The following is a 24352-nucleotide window of genomic DNA, read 5'->3' on the forward strand; positions in this document are numbered from 1 at the left end:
GGGTTAAATGTGTTAAAGCAAAGTCGAATTTTGGGTCGAAAATGTTCAAAACCCGCAAAAGGCGGGCCGGGTCGAGATGGAAAGATAAGATCATATTTTGGTAGAGCTTGCTTGAGGTTGTTGCATATCTGGTATCAAGAATTAGCTTCAGTGTGTCAAGAATCATCTTCTGAGTGGAACTTCAGCTTTCTTGATTGTATATATATTACAATGTAGCTTGAGGGTTTCATATATATTGTCTTTTCCTTATGTTGGTGATACCCCTCTTGGTGTGTTATTATTTAGTTTAATCTATACAAATAAAATACGAGTATTAAAGCACTTACTGATAATTTTCTCGACTTTTTTTTTGTAATCTGTTGCTTGAATGAGCCCATATCAGATAACCCACTTCTGGCTTACTTAACAGCATCGGTTCCTTTATTATTGTATTACAGGTATCATGCCAATATCTTGTTTGAGCGTCTCTCACCTCTTAATCCAGTGGCATATGCTCAGATTTGTGATGAGCTGTTCAGGTACACAAAGACATGTATCTTGTTTCTGTTGTTTGAGATTGGATACTTTTGATAATTTCATATCCTGTCTCCATCTGCTGTTGCTGTGTTTGATATAACATTTTATGCACTTATTACTTCAGTAGACATGAATACATAAAGTCTCTACTGAATTACTGATTGTTGAACATAATGCACACATGGCAAATTTTCCGGCTTACCTGTTTTGACATGAGCCGGCATATCAGTTTTGACATGAGCTGACTTAGACCCTGGTTCAGACTTCAGAGTACACGGCTTAGACCCTTGTAATAACACCTTAGTGTCAACACGAGCAAATGAAATGCGCCCTTGTGTTTTGACCTACAACAGTTGCTAATAAATGCCAGCCGCCTCCGGCAAGAAGAACGGCACAGCACCACAAAGCTGTTTGTAAACAGGCAATCGAGGGGAAGACTGGAGTTATAAACTAAAAGTTGACCAAGATTACTTTTAATTTAACCTTACCAGGATTTAAAAGTTAAACTGACCCCTAAGCTATTATATATTTTTTTTAATTTTTATAATTTGGTAAAACCTGACCCCAAAAATAAAAGTTGTAATTTTTTTTTGAATTCTAATGTGCTAGTCAGTTGAAATTGTGTGTTAAGATCTGTGGCAGATATTTCCGTATCCCTTCTTGGTAGCCCCACTTTGCTGCTCCCGTTGTTTTCCTTTTACTTGTTTCTATCTGTAGCATGATTTTAAATCTTGGATGCGATCACATGTCACAATCATGGTATCGATCACATAACCACTTCCGCGGGCAATGTGGATGGAATGTGGCTATTGCGACCTAATATTTCGGTCATGGAAAGCTTGAAATCCTTTACAATATGGTTGTGATGCGGTGATGTGGCTGAGATTTAATAAGATGATCCCTAGGGGCTGGACATACCCATGAATGTGGAGTAATTTTATCGTTGACGTCAGCCCTCTACAGTCTGACATTTGGTTTTAGATTGTATCACATGCTTTGACTTTTATCAAAAATCATTTGTATGTTAGTGGCTCTTTAACTGATAAAGGTGTGATCTCAAGGCCTTGTAATTTCTTCATGTAAGCTAATGGAACATAATTATTAAAAAATTGAGTTGGTATACTCTTATATGCATGTTCTCAATCTGCCTTAGTGTAATTTAATTTCATACATCACTTATATGTAGTCTTATTCTTTTCCTAGCAGTGTCTATGAAGCATTAGATATTAAGTCATCTCAAAAAGGAAAAAGGCTTTTTATCTGTAGATTTCAATGGTAGTATGATGCTATTAGTTATGTTATTGGTAGGCTAGTATTATTCGTATGTTTTACATAATTATTAAAATCATCATCGTCATTAGCACCACCATTATAATAGGTTTTACATAAGTATGACGGTGGTAGTTGTGGACTTTGGGCAATAGTAGTAGTAAGTGAGTAGTTCATGTTTCAAGAGTTTTGGAGACATCTTTTATATTTTTGAAAGTAACATATAGGTTAAGTACTCAACCTGTTAAAGTGCTAATTTTTTTTTAGGTCTTAATCCTTTTGTCACTTTTACTGACTTTGTACATTTGATGTATTTTAGGTTGATTGGAAAATCAATTTCCTCAGCATACGATATTGTCCACAAAATGCATCTTGAGAGCTTCATGAATGGTCCAAGACTGTTGGAGAACGCAGATTCTTCAAAAAGCTCTCTCATTCTGCTACCTAAAGAGCTTTTTGAGATGCTTACCTGTGCTGGACCTTATCTGTATCGTGATACTTTATTGCTGCAGAAGGTGAGTGTTTTGTTTGCTTTTGTTCTTCAAGGTCCTTTTTGTTGTTTAAGCTTACTAACAATATGCTGTATGTGTGTTCTGTGAAGATCTGTAGAATATTAAAGAGCTATTACCTATCAGCTCTTGAACTCATTAGCAAGGGGGATGGAGCTCCTGGACCTATTATTGATGTTAGTATTAATCCGCGCTTGCATCTAAGAGAAGCAAGGTCAAGAATCGAGGAAGCACTGGGATCTTGTCTGCTTCCTTCATTGCAGTTGGTACCTGCAAATCCTGCCATTGGACATGCAATTTGGGAAGTGATGAGTCTTCTTCCTTATGAGGTGTGGATTATATAAGTAGCCTAAGCTGTTTTGGTTATTTAGCATTCTTTTTGACTTATAATGAATAAGGTTGAATTATGTAGACAAGTGATGCCTTTGTTTTGATTAGGCAAGATATCGTCTCTATGGTGAGTGGGAAAAGGATGATGAACGGATACCTATGATTTTGGCAGCAAGACAAACAGCTAAGGTGTGCCCAATTATATGTTTGAAAATTATCAACCCAAAACAATAATCTATGTCTAATTCAAATTTTGATTTGTATTTCTAGTTGGACACAAGGAGGATCTTGAAACGGCTTGCAAAGGAAAATCTAAAACAGCTTGGTCGTATGGTTGCTAAGCTTGCTCATGCCAATCCCATGACTGTTCTCCGAACAATTGTTCAACAGGTACCTCATTATCTTTTTCTAGCAGCATATGTACTCATTTAGATTACATACAGTAAATTTTTTGGGGGGAGTTTCACTCATATTGCTCTTGCAGATTGAGGCCTACCGAGATATGATCATGCCAGTTGTGGACGCATTTAAATATTTGACACAGGTATGGTTGATCAACTAAGGCCATATTATTTTGTAACCCCCCCGATTTACTAGCTAATAATAAACAATAAATTAAAGGAAAATAAATAACCTTTGAATAAAATTGCGGAAGCATACACCTAAATCAGAGGTATTACCGCCACACTCAACAACCTGTCAAGTGTTAAGGCTTACAAAAATCCCAATAATTACAACCCAATAAATCTAAATGTGCTATTTGTACAACTCTATAAATTAAACTGGTTATAACAAACTAATCGAAACACTTGAGCTCCTTTAGCTACGATCATCTCTTGATCAACCTGTTACAATCTTAACTGCTCACCATTAAGGACAAATTCCAAAATAGATCGTCGTAGGGCCACCATAATAAAAAGACATGGCCGCAAACACAAGTAGCACAACAAAATAACACACACGTCCTTCTAAGTAATCATCACATATCAGAGTACAAAGAATAATATAAAATAAGTCCCATTACTAGCTCATCAATTAATCAATGTAGTTCAAAACTACAGTACACAATGTACTCTGAAAATAAACTTTATCAACTCAACCTCGAATAATAATACGAACCTTTACTCAATCAACTCATATAACCCATAAGTGTGCCATGCTCGTTGTTCTATACCTAGCCTTGGACATGGGTAATTCGAATAAAACCAACAAGTATAAAAACTTGAATACTCTCAATAACCAGAAAAACACCTTGAACCAGACCACATACGGGCCAAATTTCCACGGTAAGGGACCATAGTAAAATAAAGGAAAATTTCACATTTACTACCATGAAAAACACCCGTGTTCACATTTGCTACCCCTTTAATTTTTTATTTTTTATTACTACCACACAAACACACTAACTGTTAAAATCACTACCACTTAACGGAATCCGTTAGGATTTCCGTTAAGTTTATTAAAAAAAAAAATAAAAAAATTAAAAAAAATAATAAAACAAAAAATAAAAGCCAGCCACCCAAAAAACCCGAGCCCTCCCCGTCAGCCACCCTCCCCCCTCCCCTGCCGGCGGCCAGCTCCCAAAGATGTGGCGGCCGGCGTTGGAATCGAACCCCTCCACTTCCCCACCCAAAACCGACAACCCTAACCCTTATTTCCCTGCCCGAAACCACCACCACCGACACCACCGTAACCCCCAAACCCGGCGACGCCCCGTACCACCACCACAACACCACCCTAACCCCCAAACCCAGACCACCACCACCCACGTGCTTTCCCACGAACCCACCCACAAACCCACTGCCAGACCACCACCACCCATAAACCCACGAACCCACCCACAAACCCACTCAAACCCACGAACCAAGACCACCACCTACCGAAACCACCAAACCCAAACCGGTCGGAATGGGTCTGGGATCGGGTTTCGAGGGAAAGGGGCTGGGATCAAGGTTTGAAGGGGAAGGGGCTGGAATCGGGGTTTGGGTTGGGTTTTCGAGGTGATCGGGGCTGGAAAGGGGCCGTTTTCGGCAGCCTTGGTGGTTGTGTGAAGGTGAGGAGGTGTTGGTGGCGTTTGGGAAGGAGGTGGGCTGCTGGTGGAGTTCGCGGCTGCCGTGGGCTTCTTTGGCCGTCGGCGTTGATGGGAAATGGAGGTTGGATGGTGGCAATGACGGTGGTTGAAGATGCACCGGTGGCGGTGAGGTGGTTGGATGGTGGTTGGGCTCTACTAACGGAAATAGTAACGGCATCAGTGAAATGGTAGTGATATCAAAAATTTTGGTGTTTGTGTGGTAGTAATATAAAATAAAAAATTAAAGGGGTAGCAAATGTGAACACGAGTGCTTTCCCTGGTAGCAAATGTGAAATTTTCATAAAATAAATAAAGATTGTATCTCATTCTTAACTCATGATTATTATCTCATTACCAACATACCAAGGACTAGGTCTATAACGCTGAGCCTCAAACCAAGAACAAAATAAATAATTCTCAACCTTTTGATCTCATACTTGATCAAATAATCATTCACAAATTAATTTATAACATCTCAACAATGGCATGGTTCCCAAATAACATAACAATTCGAACTCCATTCAATCATAGTATGTCTTAACCCTTATAGGGCAATAAAACTAATACCCAAATATAATAAACTCACAACCCAAAAATAATACTCTGCAATGGTAACCTTTAAACCTCAAAAATAATACCCAAATATAGCAACAACATTAAAAAACCCTAGAAATAATCAATCATAAACAATAAAAGTAATACGATACTCATATCCAATCAAATCATACAATATCATATATCTTAGTTTTAAAAAGCGCAAGGCGCACCAAGGCGCAAATGGTCCTTGCAGCCTAGGCGCGAGGCGCAAGGCGCAAGGCGAAGGCGCGCGCCTTTTGTATGCAAGGCCCATGTATTTATATATTTATTTCAAATTATTTTTTACTTTGATAGTACTTAATACCAATTGAAAAAAATCATAATAAATTAAGTTACGATATATTTAAAGCTAAGGTAGTCTGAAGTTGAAAAAATGTCCATCATTCTTCAATTTATAACTTAAATCTTAGTTATTTTCCTTGAGGTGCAAAGGCGCGCCTTACCAAAGGCACTTTGAGGCGCGTGCCTTTCGTAGGTGACTGAGCCTCACCTAGCTAAAGCCCATTTCCCATAGCCTGGGAGTGAGGCGCGCTTTTTAAAACCAAGTCATATATACGTACACAATCACTGATAATAAATCATACAATTCACACATAAGTATACAAAATATAATACAAATTAAACAACTCCAATATAAGGTTCGTGTGATTACGTATAACAAATAACGAGTGTGATTACCTTTCATCAAATAACAATCAAATCACAATATTCAAGGCAAGGTATATGGAGCACCGTTGCAATTTGCGAGCTTTGACTATACAAATCCAATGGAGTTTGGAGAATAATGAAAGAAAAACTTTTATGAATAATCAAGTTTGGGGTTGGGTCATGGAGGTCACGCACAAGATACGTACGGATGAGAGAAGAAAGATATAATAAATTACCAAACAACATTCCATATTAAAGGAAGTTACATTCCCTCTTCATCCCTTTCTGTAACTCATTCTTTTTCCCTTTGTTTAACCAAACGCCCCCTTAGTGGTCTTCAGTGGCATGGGTTGCAATAAGTGTTGCTGATAATTGTAATTGATTCGTGATCGTTGGTGGATTTATCCCTTATTAGTTTTTTCCCCCTACTACTTTTGATGGGATTTTCACATCAAAGGTTATTTGCCATTATCTTTTATATTACTCACATTAATTATCAATAATCTATACTAAAAGACCAATGACACGTGTCATCTCCTGTTGTGTTCATAATTTTTTTTTATTTATTAAAAAAAAATCTATTTATTAAGGAAACAAATCATTTATAAAAATAATATGTTTTTATAAACATTCCATATTAATGTAGTAATTATAATATTTATAATAAAAAGATTTCACAAATCTTTCCAAACAAAAATAGGCATCTATAAACCAAAATTTATTTTCTTAAAATTATTTGTGACCTGTTTTACAATAAGAAAAAAGGTTACTTAGATTTTTGCCTACTTTTATTTTAGTTGTGTATTAGAAGTTACAATTAAAAAATGCATAAGCCATATCAACCTATTGCATACTTTTATAGTTTTATTATTCCTTGACTAATAATTTATGATTATAATACTTGTCGACTAATCCCTCTGTTTTTTAAGTACTTGCTCCATTTCTACTTTTTGTACTATTCATGTGTCCTACTTTGACTTATTTTTGTGACTTATACGTAAGAGAATATGTAGTCTTGTGGGTATTTCTTGGAATCGTCTCAATGAATAGATAATTAATTTTCAATTATTAGAATTTATAATTATTGATAATTAAAGATATTATTGATAAAAAATTAGTATCGAAGTATGTGTTTAGGAGAAATGTTGCAAGTATTTAAAAACGGAGAGCGTAATAATTTATAACTATAAATCAGCGTGCATGGCAAGGGATCTTACCTATTTTGTTATATAATATTGCCTATTGATTGTGTGTTCGCTTCCACTATTCTCAACACAAATTACAAGGGCATCAAGCCTAGTAAGCAAATTACGTGCTTTTCAAAATAGACAAGTATGATAATCAAATTAAAGGATACATTTGAATTAATCAGTATGATCAATAAAATAAGGATAAGAAGAATTGACGCTGTGAGGCGGTTTAATTTGAAAATAAATGAATTGATAAGGGCCCTAAGAAATTATGAGTTGTTGTCTAGGATTCATCATTCGAATGAGCCTTGAAATTACTTGGAGGAACATAAGGTATTGTGAAATCAGGGTTTATCTGAAATGTGTTGAACTCTGGTTACTGATAGATTCTAAATTGACGTGGGGGTTGATCCTTATACAGATATAGGAAAACTAGTTTGAATGTGCTTTTAAAAAATGTTGCCTTCCACTGTGCATGGAGGCTTTGCTCACAGTCCTCACGCAATGTATATCCCCTCTTTCAGCTAGTTTGCGTGGGGGTGTCTCCACTCAGACATGAAGTGCAGACCTGCCCACTGTTGTTGGGGTGTAGGTCTGTCACATATCAGCTTTGCAAAGCACTGGGCATAGGTTCTTATTTTTTTTTTAAAAAAAATAAATAAATTTGTTTTCTTATTTTTTTTTTGTAATTATAATTTGATATATAAATAAAGTAGGCATTTTTGGGAAGCATTTGGGGTGCCACTTAAGCAAAAGTATTATTTTAACTAATGAAAAATTAGATTTATATTTTATTATGGAATTAAAAAATTCATTCGCCATAAGCATTTTTCGGAAGCATTTGGAGTGCCACATAAGCAAAAGTATTATTTTGACCATTGAAAAATTAGATTTATATTTTATTATAGAATTAAAAATTCATTCGCCATATCATTTTTCGGAAGCATTTTGTGGTGCCACATAAGCAAAAGTATTATTTAGACCAATGAAAAATTAGATTTATATTTTATTATAGAATTAAAAATTCATTCGCCATAGGCATTTTTCGGAAGCATTTGAGGTGCCACATAAGCAAAAGTATTATTATGACTAATGAAAAATTAGATTTATATTTTATTATAGAATTAAAAAATTCATTCGCCATCTATGCAAAAGTAATGAATGAGATTTAAGAATTATTTGAAAACATCAAATAGTAATTTATGGTTTAAATTGTTTGAAAAACTAAAAATTATCTTTTGATATAAGTGATATTTTCATAATTTATTTCTATAAACTTAAGCAAATAATGACTGAGAAAAATTAATCAAATAATTTTAAAATTAATTAAAAAAATCTACCTTACATTTAAGTACACAAAATTAGAATAGCAAAAAATTTAAAATTTGTTAGATATTGCAAAAAATATTTACAAAAAAACTGATCGCATGTGCTGAAAATCTAGTTTAATCTATTTTAGCCCTAGTAAGGCTCATAAAGAGTAAAAGTATTGGGTATTTTGGTGAATTGGACTGACTTTTTAACAATTCTTTGACGCCTTTTTTTATTTATTTATTTTTATTTGAATCAATTTAAGTAGGTCTCCTTTTTATTTATTTATTTTTTTAACGGAATTGTTTTACCTTCCCTCCCACCGCCGAGTTTTGGGTGGTTGAGTTGAATTTGTTGTATTAATTATATGTGGGGTTTGTTGGAAAGATTACTACCTCTGTTACTGTGGACGGTTCCACATACTCCTAGACAAAATTTGTTTGTGAGTGTTAAATGGAGAGAGAAAGATAGAAATGCATGTGATGAGGGGAGAGAGAGAGAGAGAGAGAGAGAGAGAGAGAGAGAGAGAATGACAACTGAAAGGGAGAGAAAATATTTGTTGCAATATTGCAAATAAATATGACACATCCATTTTTGGCAAGTGTTGCAAATAATATGAAACGGTGGTAGTATATAAAAAAGAGACAGTGGCTTAATTGTTGATTTAATAGTATTCGTGGGGACCATAAGAGGAGTGATACGCTGGAAAAATGTAGAGTTTTACATTAACAAAAGGGGCCGCCTTTGGAAACTATTGCATATTAAAAAACAAGGAGTAAAGTTGTATCATCAGACATTATGCACGGACGAGGGAGAGAGAATTTCTAGGTGTCTACAATTGAAATCTTGTAGATTGATCTGTACTTGGGTGTCTGTTATGAGAATAATGCTCTTTTCTATTCAATTTATTTTGTGACATCCTTGATTTGATCTACTCTTGGCTGTCACTGTTTGTAAAACTTGGGGATATATTACAATTTAGGTTGGTTTAGATATTTGGTTGTCTTCCTGTTGAGGTAATAGAATTGTATTTCTATACATTTACCGCTGCTCTTCTGGTTTTATATCTTTTCAAATTATTTTCTTGCAGTTGGAGTATGATGTCTTGGAATATGTTGTGATAGAGAGACTGGCGCAAAGTGGTCGTGAAAAGCTGAAAGACGATGGGCTTAACTTGTCAGATTGGCTTCAATCTCTGGCTTCTTTTTGGGGACATCTGTATGTGTGTTTTTTGCCTTTTTTATTTTATTTTATTTTATTTATTTATTTATTTTGTGTGTGTGTGTGTGTGTGTGTGTGTGTATTCTGTTCCCGAAAGTTCCATTCGCTTTTGGTTTTGGGTTGAAGTAAATTTGACTCACTTTTTCTTTATTCATATTTTTGTCAAACCCCTTTTACTACCTTACCTCTCTTCCCTGCACTATTTACCCCTTTCTACACACTGTCACTTATTTTATTTAACTCTATTTGTTACATCCACCTGCTTGTTACTCAATTCTCTTAGTTTTTTTTTTTTTTTTTTTTTTTTTTATTTATTTTTTTTTTCTTTTTTCTTTTTTTTTTTGTCCTTTTTCTTACACCCATTCACTTTTAAAAAAAATTCCTAGAAGCAAGAGTCTACATTACGTAGTCAAATGTTCATAATGGAGGGAGTATAATATTGTATATGTGCATATTTCTGAAAATTCTGATTTCAAGGTTTTTTTAGTAGTGTTTGATAGAAGTTCTTTTCAAGTATACTTTTTGCTGGAAATATTCATATGATTTGTCAATGAAAGCTTGCCCCCTGTTAATCTGCTATGAATCATAAGACTGTATATGTGACTATGACTGACAGCTGGAAGTTACTATGGGTATCTTAGTTTTATTACTGGAAACATGTTTCAGCATCCCAAATCTCGTGTAAATGCCCTGGCTGATTGTTATAGACTAAGATTAGTCTATTACACTGATATCCTTTCAATGCTTGCTTCTAGGCATATCTGAATTGTAAGGTCACATAGCATTGTTGATAAATAATTTCCTTGCAGAGGGTATCAGGGTGATAATTGGTGGCTTGGCAAGAGAGCTTCCTTATTACTTGTTATGGCTTCTCAAACTTCCCACTAGGTGTTTTTGGCTTGCTGCTATGTGATTAAGGTCTGAGGTGGGGTCAATGGAATTTCCAGGCTTCTCTTTCTTAATGGTCTACTTTTTAAATTAAGTCCATGTTATGATCAGGTTTCAAGATGTCAGATCTGTTTGAGGAATTGAAGTATTGCTATATTTCTGGACTGTATGAGCTGTAGTGTTTCTGCTGAATGAGATTAAATGAAGCCCATATGAGAAGGGCTGTTGATCCTCATACAGTTGATGTAGATACTTTGAGATTTGTCACTGCTGGAAATAAATACTTGATGGAGCCGTTTTTAGTAAGTGGGTGCACTTGTGCTGGTAAATATTTTTTGCCAAATTTGGAGTGGACTCAAAATATAAAACCAACATCTGCTCTCCATCATGTTTCTTTGGTTTGTAGTTTTGGCCTCTTTTTTCCCACCAAAAAATCTCGTGGTTAAGTCCCAAGAGAGACCTTGCTTTTGTTTAAGGGCATTCCTTTATAAAAAGTGGCACTCAGACTAGATATGCGGAGAAGTGGTTGGTGGTCTGTTCAATTTCTTACATATGGTGGTAATTTCCAAAAATCCATTCTTCATTGCGTTTCTGAAAGTATTAAGGTATCCCAGCTGTAAGTGTGCCAGCCTAGGAATGGAAAGTTTGTTTTGGATTCATTACTTCTTAAGGGTTCAGTAGGCTGGCTAGTGGTGAGTTTATTTCTTCTATTTAAAGGCACCTTATTTGGCTGGTTGGCTTTGTATCTTTTTGGGAAATGGTGTGCTTGTGTTAACTTTCTTCTACAAGTGGGTGGCACTTCACAGGAGGCTTCCATTTATTGGTGTATCAACAAACTCTCTGACCATATTCGAGTTTGTAGATCATTTGAAGGAAGCTCATAGGAATGAGTCCTAACATTCTTCTTTGAGCTTGACTTGTGAAATCGTGGGGTAGATGATCTGCCTACTTTTACAATAGACATGAAGTCCTTCTGAAGCGAAGAAAGGAGTGAATTGGATATAATTCAGTAATTAAAGAGCCCTTTAATTTTTCTTGTTACTAACTCTATATTAAACCTCCGTACTTCCTGGTTTGACGAGCTATTCATAAAACCCTAAATATATATGAGTGATAAGAGCCAATGGCTTTGGATGTCAAAGATTTAAGGTCTTCTAGTGTTACATCTTCTAGTGTTATTGTTGTGTTGCTCTTGGTTGAGAAGATATACAGAGGTGCTATACCAGTTGGTTTTTGTGATTATTACTATTCTTCTTCTGCTCTCCTTTATCATGGCATATAGATTAACTCCATCAAAGAAGGAGCTGAAGTGTGTTTTGAAAAAGCAATTATTATTGAATTTTGGAAGGATGGGATTTTTGGATCTGTCAACCAAACAAAATTTAGGTTGTTGAAGTATGATGATATATTCATACAACACTGACTGCAAGAGAACAACTGGGGAGGTTAACTATCCGTTCACTATTCCATGTCGGAGTCCTTGTTTGTTTCATTTGGAAATCCTGGTGAAATTTTCTTAACGTTGTGTCTTTTTGACATAAATAAATGGATAATATGTGGGGTCTTGTTTGATTTGTTGCTAGTTTTGTAGTATCTACTTTTATAATTCAGCAAAAAGCGTTACTAGAATTATTTTCTACATAGCCAAGTGTAAAAAATAGTGTGTAAAGAATAGCTGAGGTAATATTTACCATCAAAGTACACCGTATGATGTATTCTTTGAATCATGTTCCTTTATACTATTTTGGGCTATACTTGGTGAAACCCTTTATTTAATACATCCTCTGTTTCTAAAATATTGAAGGTTGTACTTTAGACAATATTCTACAGTCCTCTTTGAACTAAATATTGGGATTTACATTCAAGGAAAGTCATAGTCATGCGAGGTCTTGTTGAATTACTCGCAAGTATCAACTTTTTATAATTGTTATCATTATGTAATTAAATATTAGAGGTTAGAGGTGTTTTGGGAAGCTTGATTTTCCAATGTTGGAATATTATGAGAATGAAAGAAGTATTTCTTTGTCATTGAATAAAATTCTGAATTTTGTTAATGCAGTTTAATATTCAACTGGAAAAACATTTGATTAAATTGTTGACTTACCAAAGTTAAGCTATTACACATAACAAAAGACTTTTCCTTGTAACAGTATAGCTGAGCTTTTTTTGCATATATATGTTACATCAGCCTCATCTATCTGTTGATGCTTTTTTGATGCACTCTTTAACAGACTGCTTTGTTTTTCTTACTTTAACATCATTAGCACCTACTAAGTTGTAGTTATAGGATCTAATTTTTGTTATTACCATGCTTTTTTCATGCCTAAATTTGTTCCTGATTTGTTGATTGTTACAGATGCAAGAAGTACCCTTCAATGGAGCTGAGAGGTCTGTTTCAATACCTTGTCAATCAATTGAAAAGGGGTAAAGGAATTGAACTACTTCTACTGCAGGTATACTTTATAACGTTTCAAAGAAGTCTGTGGACATGAATAATATTAAAGAGCCTTTTTTCATACATCTGGTAATGCTCTTTCTAGGAGTTGATACAACAAATGGCAAATGTTCAATACACGGAAAACATGACTGAGGAGCAGCTGGATTCCATGGCAGGTGGAGAGACTTTGCGATATCTAGCCACTTCTTATGGCATTAGCCGAAACAATAAGGTGATGATTCTAGAGATGGTTTTTCTATTTGAGAAAACAAGTGTAATCTGGTAAAGTATTACTAAGAGTGTAAGCTATTTTGGTAGAAGAAAAACTGAACACATGTGAACTTTTAATATACTAAGGCTTTATAAGAATTCTTGTTTGAGGCAGTGATTAATTTTATGTTATTATTATACTATGTATAAATAAATAATTGAACAAAAAAGAATAGTTGTAAACTTGAAAGGGGGTGCTTTTGTAATTTTGCCCCATGATAATGCATAGAGCTGGTGGTTCAGGAGCCATTATTATGCAAAGTATTCAGGTAGATTCATTTGCATCCCTTATCTGGACCTTAGTTACGGTTTAATATGAGATATGGTTCATTCGAAAGCTGTTTAACAGTGATTGTTTTCTTTATAAGATTGTATTAAATAAATTTATTATGATTATTGAAGAAAATTCAATTCCTGGATGTTTTGTTGTCCTACAGTACATTTTTGATGGATTAACTAACCAATAACTTGCATTTATATAGGTTGTTCTGTTGTATCTTTGGGGGTCTGGTTTCTCTTTTTTTTTTTAACTTGTAGCTCTTTGCAAAGCTAATGCCGTCTTGTTAATTTTGACCTGTTGAAGTTACTACCTAGTTCACTGATTGGCTCTTTGACTTTGACTTTGACTTTTAACTTTTGTTTTATTGGTTTTTGCTCTAGTCAGCTTATCCTTTTGGTTTTTCAAAAAATTTATGCACTGAAAAGAGTCGCCTGTTTACCTGATAGGTTGTGATAGGGGGGAGGGGTTTTTGGCCTTGTTATTCGTACAAAATTAGAATTGTCAGACATGTATACATCTTCAAGTGCTAAGACACAGGTATTTGTGGTGAAATTTAGAGCTATGAAGCATGGGTATGACGACTTTATGTCGTTTCCAATATCAGGCACGGGAGGGGGATGGGTACAAGTCGGGTGCACTGGAAATATGTGCCCAGGATGTCTCTTGAACAAGGGGAAAAATTAGATACAACGTTATTATAAATATTGTGGTAGGTTGGTATTGTCTTCCCACTTCAGAGTTTATTATAAAGGAGTATTCCTTATAAGTATTATCATAGTGATCACTATAGAAGTAAAAAAATATACGTGAGAAACAGATGTGATGGAGATCCCTCTACGGCAAGAGCCTGTATTGAGCCACTAACATTGAACCCAATGCCTGAATTGCTGTCTTGATAATAGGTTAGTTCTTTGCATTTGGTCAGAACTCAAAATTTTTAAACCTCTGCTCGTTCAAGTTTCCACCAAAGGGGGCTTTGTGTTACGACGTTATTTCATGGATTATTTTCTTGATTCTAGCGATCAGTCTTTAGAATGTTTTTATCAATGATCTTCTCACTTGTCTTAAATTTGGTGCCTTCATCTGATATTATTTGTTAGGAGTCTCTTTCTGTTCTGTTGACAGTCTCTCCTTTTATTCCCATTCTGTTTTGTTGTTTAGTTATCGCTTGCTTTTGAGCAAACTTAGATGGTTTTTACTTTGTATTTCTCATTCTTTCTGCCACCAATCAATCTGGTTATTCTAGCGAAGTGTAATTTTATCCACTTGGGGACTTATTGGAGATGCTGACGTGTATTCGTGTTGACTATCACATATCTTGCAGGCACTAGTCAAATCTACTAACCGACTGAGGGATTCCTTAGTTCCAAAGGAAGAACCAAAGCTGGCTATCCCTCTGTTGGTGCTAATTGCACAGCACCGTTCTCTGTAAGCCATTCTTCTCTGCAGTGAAGTATTTTCTTTACTTTCCTTTGTTAGGCTGAGTGTTTACTTTTAGTACCTGGGTTGGTGTTTTCTTTAGCAGGTACACTTTACCAAATGTATCTTTAGTTGGGCACTCATTGTGTTTTAACCTTCTGCTAGTTATTTCTTTCTTGTACAAGGTTTACATGTCCTTGCTAAATTGTTATCTTTCTTTTCTTTTCTTTTCTTTTTTTTTTGTTTTAAATTGCCTTTTTCCTTTATTTATTTATTTTTATGTTAAATCATGTGGTGTTTCCTTTATTGATTTACTTTTGCAGGGTTGTTACCAATGCAGATGCACCTTATATAAAAATGCTTAGTGAGCAATTTGACAGGTGCCATGGGGTACTCCTTCAGTATGTGGATTTTCTTTGTAATGCTGTCAGTCCAGTAACTGCATATGCACAACTAGTACCTACTCTTGATGATCTTGTTCATCTATACCATCTTGATCCAGAGGTATGTCCACTCTTCAAGATGACGAGGGCAGGGGATTTCAATAATTGGTCAATTATTACTGTTTTATATAGTTTTATATATAATTAATACATTGTGTTACATGTTGTAGGTTATCTTCTTGATCTATCGACCAGTTATGAGGCTTTTTAAGTGTAAACATAGCTCTGTCTCTTGGCCTTTATGTGATCGTGATGTGCCAAGTGATGCTGGCGAACTGGTTTTGGATCTTGGACCTCCACGCAATCCAGTGAGGTATTACTTTCTCATTGCCTGTATCATTTGGTTTCCAGTTGACCAGTTGTGGTGTGCATTTTAAATTTGTGATGTCTTTTTTCTCATTGTTGACAATTGTGCCCTCTCTACTGCTATGAGGTTCTGATCAACACCTTTGATCCTCACGCCAGAATGCTATCCTTTTTATTTTTTTAATTTTTATGTTTTGTATATTTTGAAAATCCAGTGCATCAATTGATTGTAAATTCTGCAGGTGGTCTTTTCTTCTCGATACAGTTAGAACTATGTTGCCAGCTAAAGCATGGAACAGCCTGTCTCCAGATTTGTATGCAACTTTCTGGGGTCTGACATTATATGACCTTTATGTTCCTCGGAGTCGCTATGAATCTGAGATTGCAAAACAGCATGCTTCCCTAAAGGCTCTGGAAGAGCTCTCTGATAATTCAGGCTCTGCAATCGCCAAACGGAAGAAAGATAAAGAAAGGATTCAAGAGTCATTGGATCGTCTCACAAGTGAGCTCCAAAAACATGAAGAGAATGTCGCTTCTGTGCAAAGGAGGCTTGCAAATGAAAAAGATAAGTGGTTGAGCTCTTGTCCTGATACATTAAAGATAAACATGGAGTTTCTACAGCGATGTATTTTTCCACGCTGTATTTTCAGCATGCCAGATGCTGTTTATTGTGCAAAGTTTGTCCATACTCTTCACTCCTTGGGCACACCTTTTTTCAACACAGTCAACCATCTCGATGTTTTAATCTGCAAAACTTTACATCCAATGATATGCTGCTGTACTGACTATGAGGCTGGTAGACTTGGCAGATTTTTGTTTGAAACGCTAAAAATTGCGTACCATTGGAAGGTAGCTATTTTACTATATTTATATAATTTTGTTGTTTGCTCCCGATTTGGATTTTAATATGTTGGTTGTTTGGTTTCAGAGTGATGAATCAGTCTATGAACGTGAATGTGGTAACATGCCTGGGTTTGCAGTTTATTATAGATACCCCAATAGTCAGCGGGTTACATATGGCCAGTTCATTAAGGTGAATTTCAATCTGGGGCTGTGATGGGTTCTTGTTTATTTCGGTATTCTTAAATTTTGGCTTGAGAGAATTTGCTTATGTTGACGCACATGTGTTCACAAACCAATGCACTGGACACTTGTGTTTTTAGTTGAACTAGTTGTGGATATGTCTTCCTCAATACCCCTCCTCCCTCATCTGCACCTGTTTATTTTTGTGTGAAAGTGTGAGGGTTACATAAGGAAAATACCTAAAACACAAGCTACATGGTGTGACTTAGCCTAGATAAAATAGATGTATATATGATAAAGTCAAACAAAATAATTTAATAAGTTCCTACAGGCTCACAAATGCATATAAGATAAGTTTAAATATGGTTAGACGAGTCAATCAAGTAGAAGTAATAACTCCCTTAACAAATTAGTTGTTTAAATAGAGGAGAATAGGGTGGGTGGAGGGGGGGGGGGGGGGGGGGAGATAGATCATGTTGAATAATGTAGAGAGTTTTGAATTAGTGATTTTTTTAATAATTTTTTTATTTAAATTTTTTTACCAAACCCTTGAGTTATGAGCTTATTGGCCATGTTTGGTAACTGGCTTTTTGGTTAGCTTTTGGCTTTTGGCTTTTTTAGGTGGTCAAACAGCCAAAAAATGTGTTTGGTAATTGGCTTTTTAGTCAGCGAAAAAGCTGGCTTTTAAGCCAAAATGAAAAAGCTCCTTTGAGTAGCTTTTTTGTTGGCTTTTGGCTAGTTGGCCCACAATTTATCTAATAAACAACCAACAATTAATTTACCAAACACTTTTATAAACACCCAGCTTAAACAGCCAATTTCAAAAGCCATTATAAACAACCAAACATTCCAGCTGGTCAAACAAGCCAAGTGAACCAGCCAACAGCCAACCGCCAACAGCCATTTGCCAAACAAGGCCATTGTCTTCATACCCTTGGAATTTTAAAATTTTCCATATACGATATACCCCCGAGTTTTTACAAAAATGCATTCTATAATAATAACGACTTTGAGTGAAGTTTTATTATGCCTTTGAAACCACCCCCGATCCCTTATCTCACCCTCAGATTTCCTTCCCCACCCCTTCCTTAATAATATGATTGATTTCGGGGTGGGGGAAGGAGATCTGGGTTTCGGTGGTGCGGGAGGGGGGGGGGGGGAGAGTGTAGTTTCGGGGGGTAGTGGAAGGTAGGGAGAGAGGGTGGTTGCGGGGATAAGGGAATGTAAGTGAGGTGGTTTTGGGGCATAATTTAATCTATTGACGAACATAGCTATCTATTAATAGTCATTAAGGGTACATAATGCATTTTTTAAAAAAACTTGGGGGTATATGGTGCATTTAAATAAATTCCAAGGTATATGATGAATAAACTGGAAACTCGGGGGTACATGAAGAAAAAATCGTTTTATTTATTTATTATTTTTTCTAATTTTGAATATTATGAAGAGTTGTAAATTATTAAGTCTAAGGCAGGTAAGAGCTGTAACTATCTTTTTTTATTGCTTATTCCATGTATATAAAACAGTCAAGCTTCATCTTCTAATCCTCACATTTCACCTTTTATTTTTGTGTAAGCTATGTCGATCCATAACATATTCTTTTATTATGACGTCTTCTATTTGGTGATTGGCGGTGACTAATGTTTCCTTGAAAAGCCACTAACCGTTGTGTATGGTAGCTATTTCCTTGCTTTATAATAGGACAGGATACTCATTTGCATTTTCTTAATGTGAAGGTGCATTGGAAATGGAGTCAAAGAATCACCCGACTGTTGATACAGTGCTTGGAATCTGCAGAATATATGGAAATTCGAAATGCACTCATCGTGTTGACAAAAATAACAAGTGTATTTCCAGTTACTAGGAAAAGTGGAATTAACATTGAGAAACGAGTGAGTAACACAATCTTTGAACATTTCTATATTTGTAAGTTGATGTTTGTACAAATACATTTTAAAGTGTAGTTTTCTTGCCTTTTCTATAGGTGGCAAAAATTAAAGGTGAAGAGAGAGAAGATTTGAAGGTTCTAGCCACTGGTGTTGCAGCTGCTTTAGCTGCTAGAAAGGTAAATAAATTGGGCAGTGCAATGGAGTAGCTCATAGTCACTCATTATCTTAAATAATTGGAATTTTTACAAAGTACGTTCGATTTCAGCCGTCATGGGTTACTGAAGATGAGTTTGGGATGGGATATCTTGAACTGAAACCTGCACCGTCTGTCGCTCCAAAATCTTCCACAGGTAATGGTGCTTCTCAAAGTGAAACTACTGGGGGAAGAGTTTCCTCTGAAGCTCAGCCTTTGGATTCAGGGAATTCCCTGAAAGATCAAGCATTTCGAGTGAAGATTGCAGATGCCAAGTCAGAAAGACCTGAAAATGTTTCAGGAAATGCTAAAAAAGGTGGTTCAATTGCAAATGGGTCAGATGTGCAGCCAACAGGAGCGCAGGTGGGAGTGTCACGATCAGTAGATAGTCAAAAGCAGGTAGATGAGCCTTCAAACAAGACTGGGGATGAAAACAATGCCAAAGGAGTGTTAAAGTTATCTACAGACAGTGAGGTATTGCCTATATTCTCCCTTAATCGTTACACCAGTCCTTGGTATCCACTTAAATTGGAAATGAAGTATTAACTTGAAGCAGAAACATTTATTAGTGGCTTTCTGTAACCTTAGTTACCTTAATCTTTCAAAAAGTATCTCACTTAAAGCCTGGCATCTTGGTAAAAGAACCTGTTCATATTATTGTCTAGCTTCCTTGGTATGCACTTTCTAATTGGTCTCTTAGTCCAGTGCTGAGAAAGCCAAGATTATTAACTCATTTCTATGGTAGCATTTCCATACATTAAGTGTTTCTAGATCTTGCCTTAGTTGACATCATGGTTTTTAGAATCATGATTTGAAACTTAGAATGTTATGATTCTATGTTCTCAAAATATGCATCAATTGCCTGATCCTGATTCAAGTAGTATTGTATAATTTTAACATTGTAGAATCTTAGGATCCTATGATTTTATGATTCAATTCTACAATAACAACCTGTGATGAAATTACTTCTAATGTTATTAACTAATTAGTTTCTTGTATGATTACATGATCTGGAATTAATTGTAACAAATTCAGAGCTACGAAGTACAAGCAAGCCATGTATATTACTCTATACCTTTAATACCTTAACATAAAGAGTTGATGTCGTCGGTGCTAAAAATATGATATAAGAAAGATAGAGCGGCTAACAGAAAGAAAGTTTTTGGGCAAGACCTGCATACTTAATATTCAATGGTATAATGATATTTTTAACAAATACATATAATCTTATTATGTTCTGATTTTAAATAGCTTTAGCAATCCGAAGTATAGTCCTGATTCTGACAACTTTGCAAGGCATACAATTAAAGTAGATGCAACGAGTTAGTATGTTGTGTTCTGAACACTAGCAGTTGTTATGGTGGAAACAAAATTCTCTTGTTGCAGAGCACTCCTTGTGAGTCGTGTCCTGAACTCTAGTAGTTGGTATGTGTGTGTATTTCCATTCTTTTGGTAAAAATGCTTCTTGTAGATTTTAGTTTATCCATAAACTTGTTTTTGATTCACTAAACAAATCGCTTCCTTATGGCTGCAAGCCTGCAAATTCATTTTTCTCTTGAGTTATGGGAAATATCTACCTGTCGTAACTATCATGCCTTGTTTGGGAGCATTTGGGTTAGATCATTAATAAGATATTTGTTTAAGAAGTCTTCCAGGATTAGCCATAACTTTAGTCAATTAAGGCGTTCAACATTGGATTTTCTTGTCTTCTTTAAGTCTTACTCGTTCCGTTTTTAAATACTTGCTCCATTTCTCCATGCGCGGAGTTTTAGGAGAAATTAGAGAAAGTAATAAAATACAGAGGTAGTGGGGTTGGTGGAAGAATAAAAAATTGTAAAAACCCAAAAGTAGTGGAGAGAATTGAAGGAGAGAGAATATGGAATTAATATTGTTGGGTCCACTTGGTGAGAGAAATTAATTAAATATTGTAAAAGCTTTCCAAATAAGGAAATGGAGCAAGTATTTAAAAACTGCCGGGAAAGGAAAGTGGAGCAAGTATTTAAAAACGGAGGGAGTAGTTAACAAATTCTGCACAGATCCTGATCTATCATCCCTTGATTATCAAAAAAGAGAAAAATTAATGTCTGATTTGGATTATGTTTGTACAGCAAAAAACTGCTGCTAAACGTACCTCAGCTGGAGCTGGTTCAAAGCAACTTAAACAAGAGCTTAAAGATGAGGCAAAGTCAGCCAAGGTTGGTAGCAGAACAGGTGGTGCATCTGCAAGTGATAGAGATCATGGAAGCCATCTTATAGAAGGCAGGCAAACTGGGCAAGCTGCTGTTTTGTCTGCATCTGTTGTAAATGGTAATTCAGCTCCTTCATCTAAAGGCTTGGCATCTTCCACTAGAGTTGACTTAGAAGCTAGTGAATTGAGGGGAGAAGTTGGATCCACAAAACCCTCTAATTTAAGGGGTTCTTTGAGGGATGATGGCACAGATCAATCTGATTTTCCTCGGCCTTCACATGCCCGTTCAGCTCACTCTCCGAAGCATGATACTGGTGGGAGGGCTGTAGAAAGACAACAAAAAAGAACTAGTCCTGCAGAAGAACCAGATAGGCTACATAAACGGAGGAAAGGTGATTTTGATGTGAGAGATACGGATGTTGATCTTCGATTAGCCGATCGGGAGAAAATAGTTGAGCAAAAAGTTATCGATAAATCCTACTCTTCAGAGTTGGATAAGTCAGGGACTGAGGAATCAGCTTTAGGTTGGGTTGCTGATAAACATGTTGATAGGACAAAGGAGAAAAATAGTGAAAAATATGAGAGGGACTACAGAGATAGATCCGAGCGCAGTGATAAACTCCGGGGTGATGATATTTCTGAAAAGGCGAGAGACAGATCAATGGAACGGTATGGAAGAGAGCGCTCTGTTGACAAAGTACCAGATCGAAGGATTGAAAGGGGTTTTGATGGCCTTAATGACAAAACCAGGGATGAAAGAAGCAAGGATGATAGACTTAAATTGCGTTACAATGAAGTATCTGGTGATAAATCTCATAATGATGATCGGTTTCATTGTCAGAATTTGCCACCTCCACCCCCTTTACCACCTCATGTGGTTCCACAATCTGTAAATGCTAATCGAAGAGATGATGATGCTGAAAGAAGATTGCCAACCACTAGGCATGCCCAAAGGCTTTCCCCTAAACATGATGAAAAAGAACGTAGACGGTCAGAGGAAAGCCTGTTGACTGTGCAAGATGATTCCAGGCGTAGAAGAGAAGACGAATTCAGAGATAGAAAGCGTGAAGAACGGGAGATTTCTTCGATGAAGGTATGTAATGACAATCAATCATTTGCTGTTACTAAAGTCTCAATTGACTAATTATTGCAATGAATTTTAGCTAATTAATAAAAATGATTACAAAACAGCTAGCAAGGAAAATACTTCTTTTATTCCACATTGACCATTTATATTTGTAAATCTCATTATGTAAATGTTATAAAATGCTGATATTTAGATGTATAAATTGAGATGAATCTAAAAAGATCCCACATGTTTATATTTATTTATGTATAAATCACAATAGACGGTCAAAGAGAGTTCGTGAATAGTGTATAGTCAACATGGAGCAATAATTGTGGAACAGAGGAAGTATCATCAGCTAAACTAGGCGATTTTGGCCTTGCTATATGTTTAATATTATGTGTTGCTCTTTGATGTTGCTTTAGTGGGGATGGCTGCTTGCCATCGATGAACTTGAGATGTGTCAAAAACATGCTTAGCGCAATTATAATATTATATGCTTTACTTAATCTGTAATACAGCCATAAAATTTTCTTTATTTGTTACTTGATCTGTAATACAGCCATAAAACTTGCCGTGAGGCACATGTGTAGTTGCCTATATCTTTCATTAATCATTTTTCTTTTATTTATCTATATATATTTATCTTTTTTTTCCCCCTTCATTCTTTTGCAGTACTAAGTACTATATTAAGAGGGAGAAGTGACAAAAGGGAAAATATGAGTGACAATTAATAGAAAGCTGGGAAAATTCAAGTTCAATGAATTTCAATCATAAAAGATACATATGGGCAACAAACCTTTTTATACTACCATGTTACTGGATTTTTTCAGATTACCTACAACAAAGCCTTAGTCCCAAAATGATTTTGGGTCGCTAACATGAATCGTCATATAGAGCCGTCCGATGCATTATTGACCTATTCAAAACAGGATATTACATTTATTGACCTATCAGTTTTTCCTACGTGTGAAATAACGAGCTTTTTGGTGTATTCAATAGCGTGGCTCTGGTGTGTATCATTGAGACTGTCATTAAGCAGCCTATCGCATAACAATATGTGAAGAATTAATTATTGGATACATAATGTGAAATGAGCTGTTCAGTACAAGACTTGTGTTTCTAATTCTGTAAATTTCAAAAATAGTATTAAGTAATAACGTAATGTTTTTATCGAATTCATCTTGCTACCTACTTGTCCAATCTGTTTCTTGTGCATCTTGGCTACTTCTGTTAGTTTCACTATTTAGGGTTTTTGTAGGTGCTATATCTGGTAGGTGGGTGTTTTGACATCGTCACTTGAATGAGCTAGTTTATTACCATGCAAACTTGAATGGGCTAATGACTAAGTTGTGGGGTTTCTGGTATGACATTTGTTCTTTTTTGTGCAATGTCTGGCAAACATAATGGATTCACTTAACATTACTGATTTCTAAAATATTTATTGAAATGAAATGAGCTTATTAGGAAATCATAAAGACCATAATTCCATAACAATGTTACGCATTGATTAATGTGGAACTCAATAGATGTAAATTATATGTACTGAAAAGGATTTCTGAATGCTTGCGTTTTGTTACGTCCTGGTTTTTCATATTAACTGTTTATTGTGTCATATCATATTGGCAATTTGGCTAATGTTGAATGACTAATTGTTTAATTGTCATTCCATAATGGTATTTTTGGCCATTAGCTATTAGATACAAATACTAGGTTGAATTTAGTTTTTTGTGGCCTTGTAAAAAGGCATTTGATACATTGAAAAGACAGAAAAATGAGTCCCTTGACTCCCTTCTTTGCTGCTAATTTTTCTTTTCAAGGTTACTTTTATGCGTGCCTCATTGCATTCTGCTACGAAATGACCTAATATCTTCATTGTTGAAGGTAGAGGAGAGAGAAAGGGAGAAGGAGAAAGAAAGAGAACGGGACAGGGATAGAGCAAACCTTTTGAAAGAGGAAATTGATTCAACTGCAGCCTCAAAAAGACGGAAACTTAAAAGGGAGCATATTCCTGGTGGGGAACCTGGTGAGTATTCCCCTGTTGCTCCACCACCCCCAATTTCCATGGGCATTGCACAGGCGTATGATGCCAGGGAAAGAGGAGATCGAAAAGGTACAATGGTTCAGCGTCCAGCATACTTTGAGGAACCAGGTATGAGGATGCATGTAAAAGAACCACCAAGCAAGATGGTACGACGTGATGTTGACCCGTATCCTTTTTATGTCTTCTGCGCTTTGATTTACAAATGTTACCAGATTTTTTTCGTAATTCTTTGTGCACTCTCATG

The 24352-nt window shown here is 35.7% G+C and overlaps 1 protein-coding gene across 2 annotated transcripts in view; it reads left to right on the plus strand.

Annotated features, from left to right (window-relative positions):
• The window catches only part of LOC145556951 (THO complex subunit 2-like), a 41623-nt gene that overhangs the window by 15077 nt on the left and 2194 nt on the right, over positions 1-24352 (plus strand). The window contains exons 13-32 of one of the 2 annotated variants that reach the window (XM_081618485.1): positions 438-518; positions 2105-2300; positions 2387-2623; positions 2733-2813; positions 2895-3014; positions 3109-3168; positions 9532-9659; positions 12907-13003; positions 13091-13219; positions 14862-14965; positions 15280-15460; positions 15570-15712; positions 15948-16554; positions 16634-16738; positions 18465-18620; positions 18713-18793; positions 18883-18967; positions 19037-19284; positions 20919-22091; positions 23949-24274. In XM_081618485.1, coding sequence (XP_081474611.1) covers positions 438-518; positions 2105-2300; positions 2387-2623; positions 2733-2813; positions 2895-3014; positions 3109-3168; positions 9532-9659; positions 12907-13003; positions 13091-13219; positions 14862-14965; positions 15280-15460; positions 15570-15712; positions 15948-16554; positions 16634-16738; positions 18465-18620; positions 18713-18793; positions 18883-18967; positions 19037-19284; positions 20919-22091; positions 23949-24274 — 4338 coding nt within the window. Of the gene's footprint in view, positions 1-437; positions 519-2104; positions 2301-2386; positions 2624-2732; positions 2814-2894; positions 3015-3108; positions 3169-9531; positions 9660-12906; positions 13004-13090; positions 13220-14861; positions 14966-15279; positions 15461-15569; positions 15713-15947; positions 16555-16633; positions 16739-18464; positions 18621-18712; positions 18794-18882; positions 19285-20918; positions 22092-23948; positions 24275-24352 lie in introns of both variants that reach the window. The other variant, XM_081618484.1, reaches the window with a different exon arrangement.

This window comes from Chenopodium album, chromosome 1 (genome assembly GCF_948465745.1).
Source record: "Chenopodium album chromosome 1, dcCheAlbu1.1, whole genome shotgun sequence".
NCBI classification, from domain to species: domain Eukaryota; kingdom Viridiplantae; phylum Streptophyta; class Magnoliopsida; order Caryophyllales; family Amaranthaceae; genus Chenopodium; species Chenopodium album.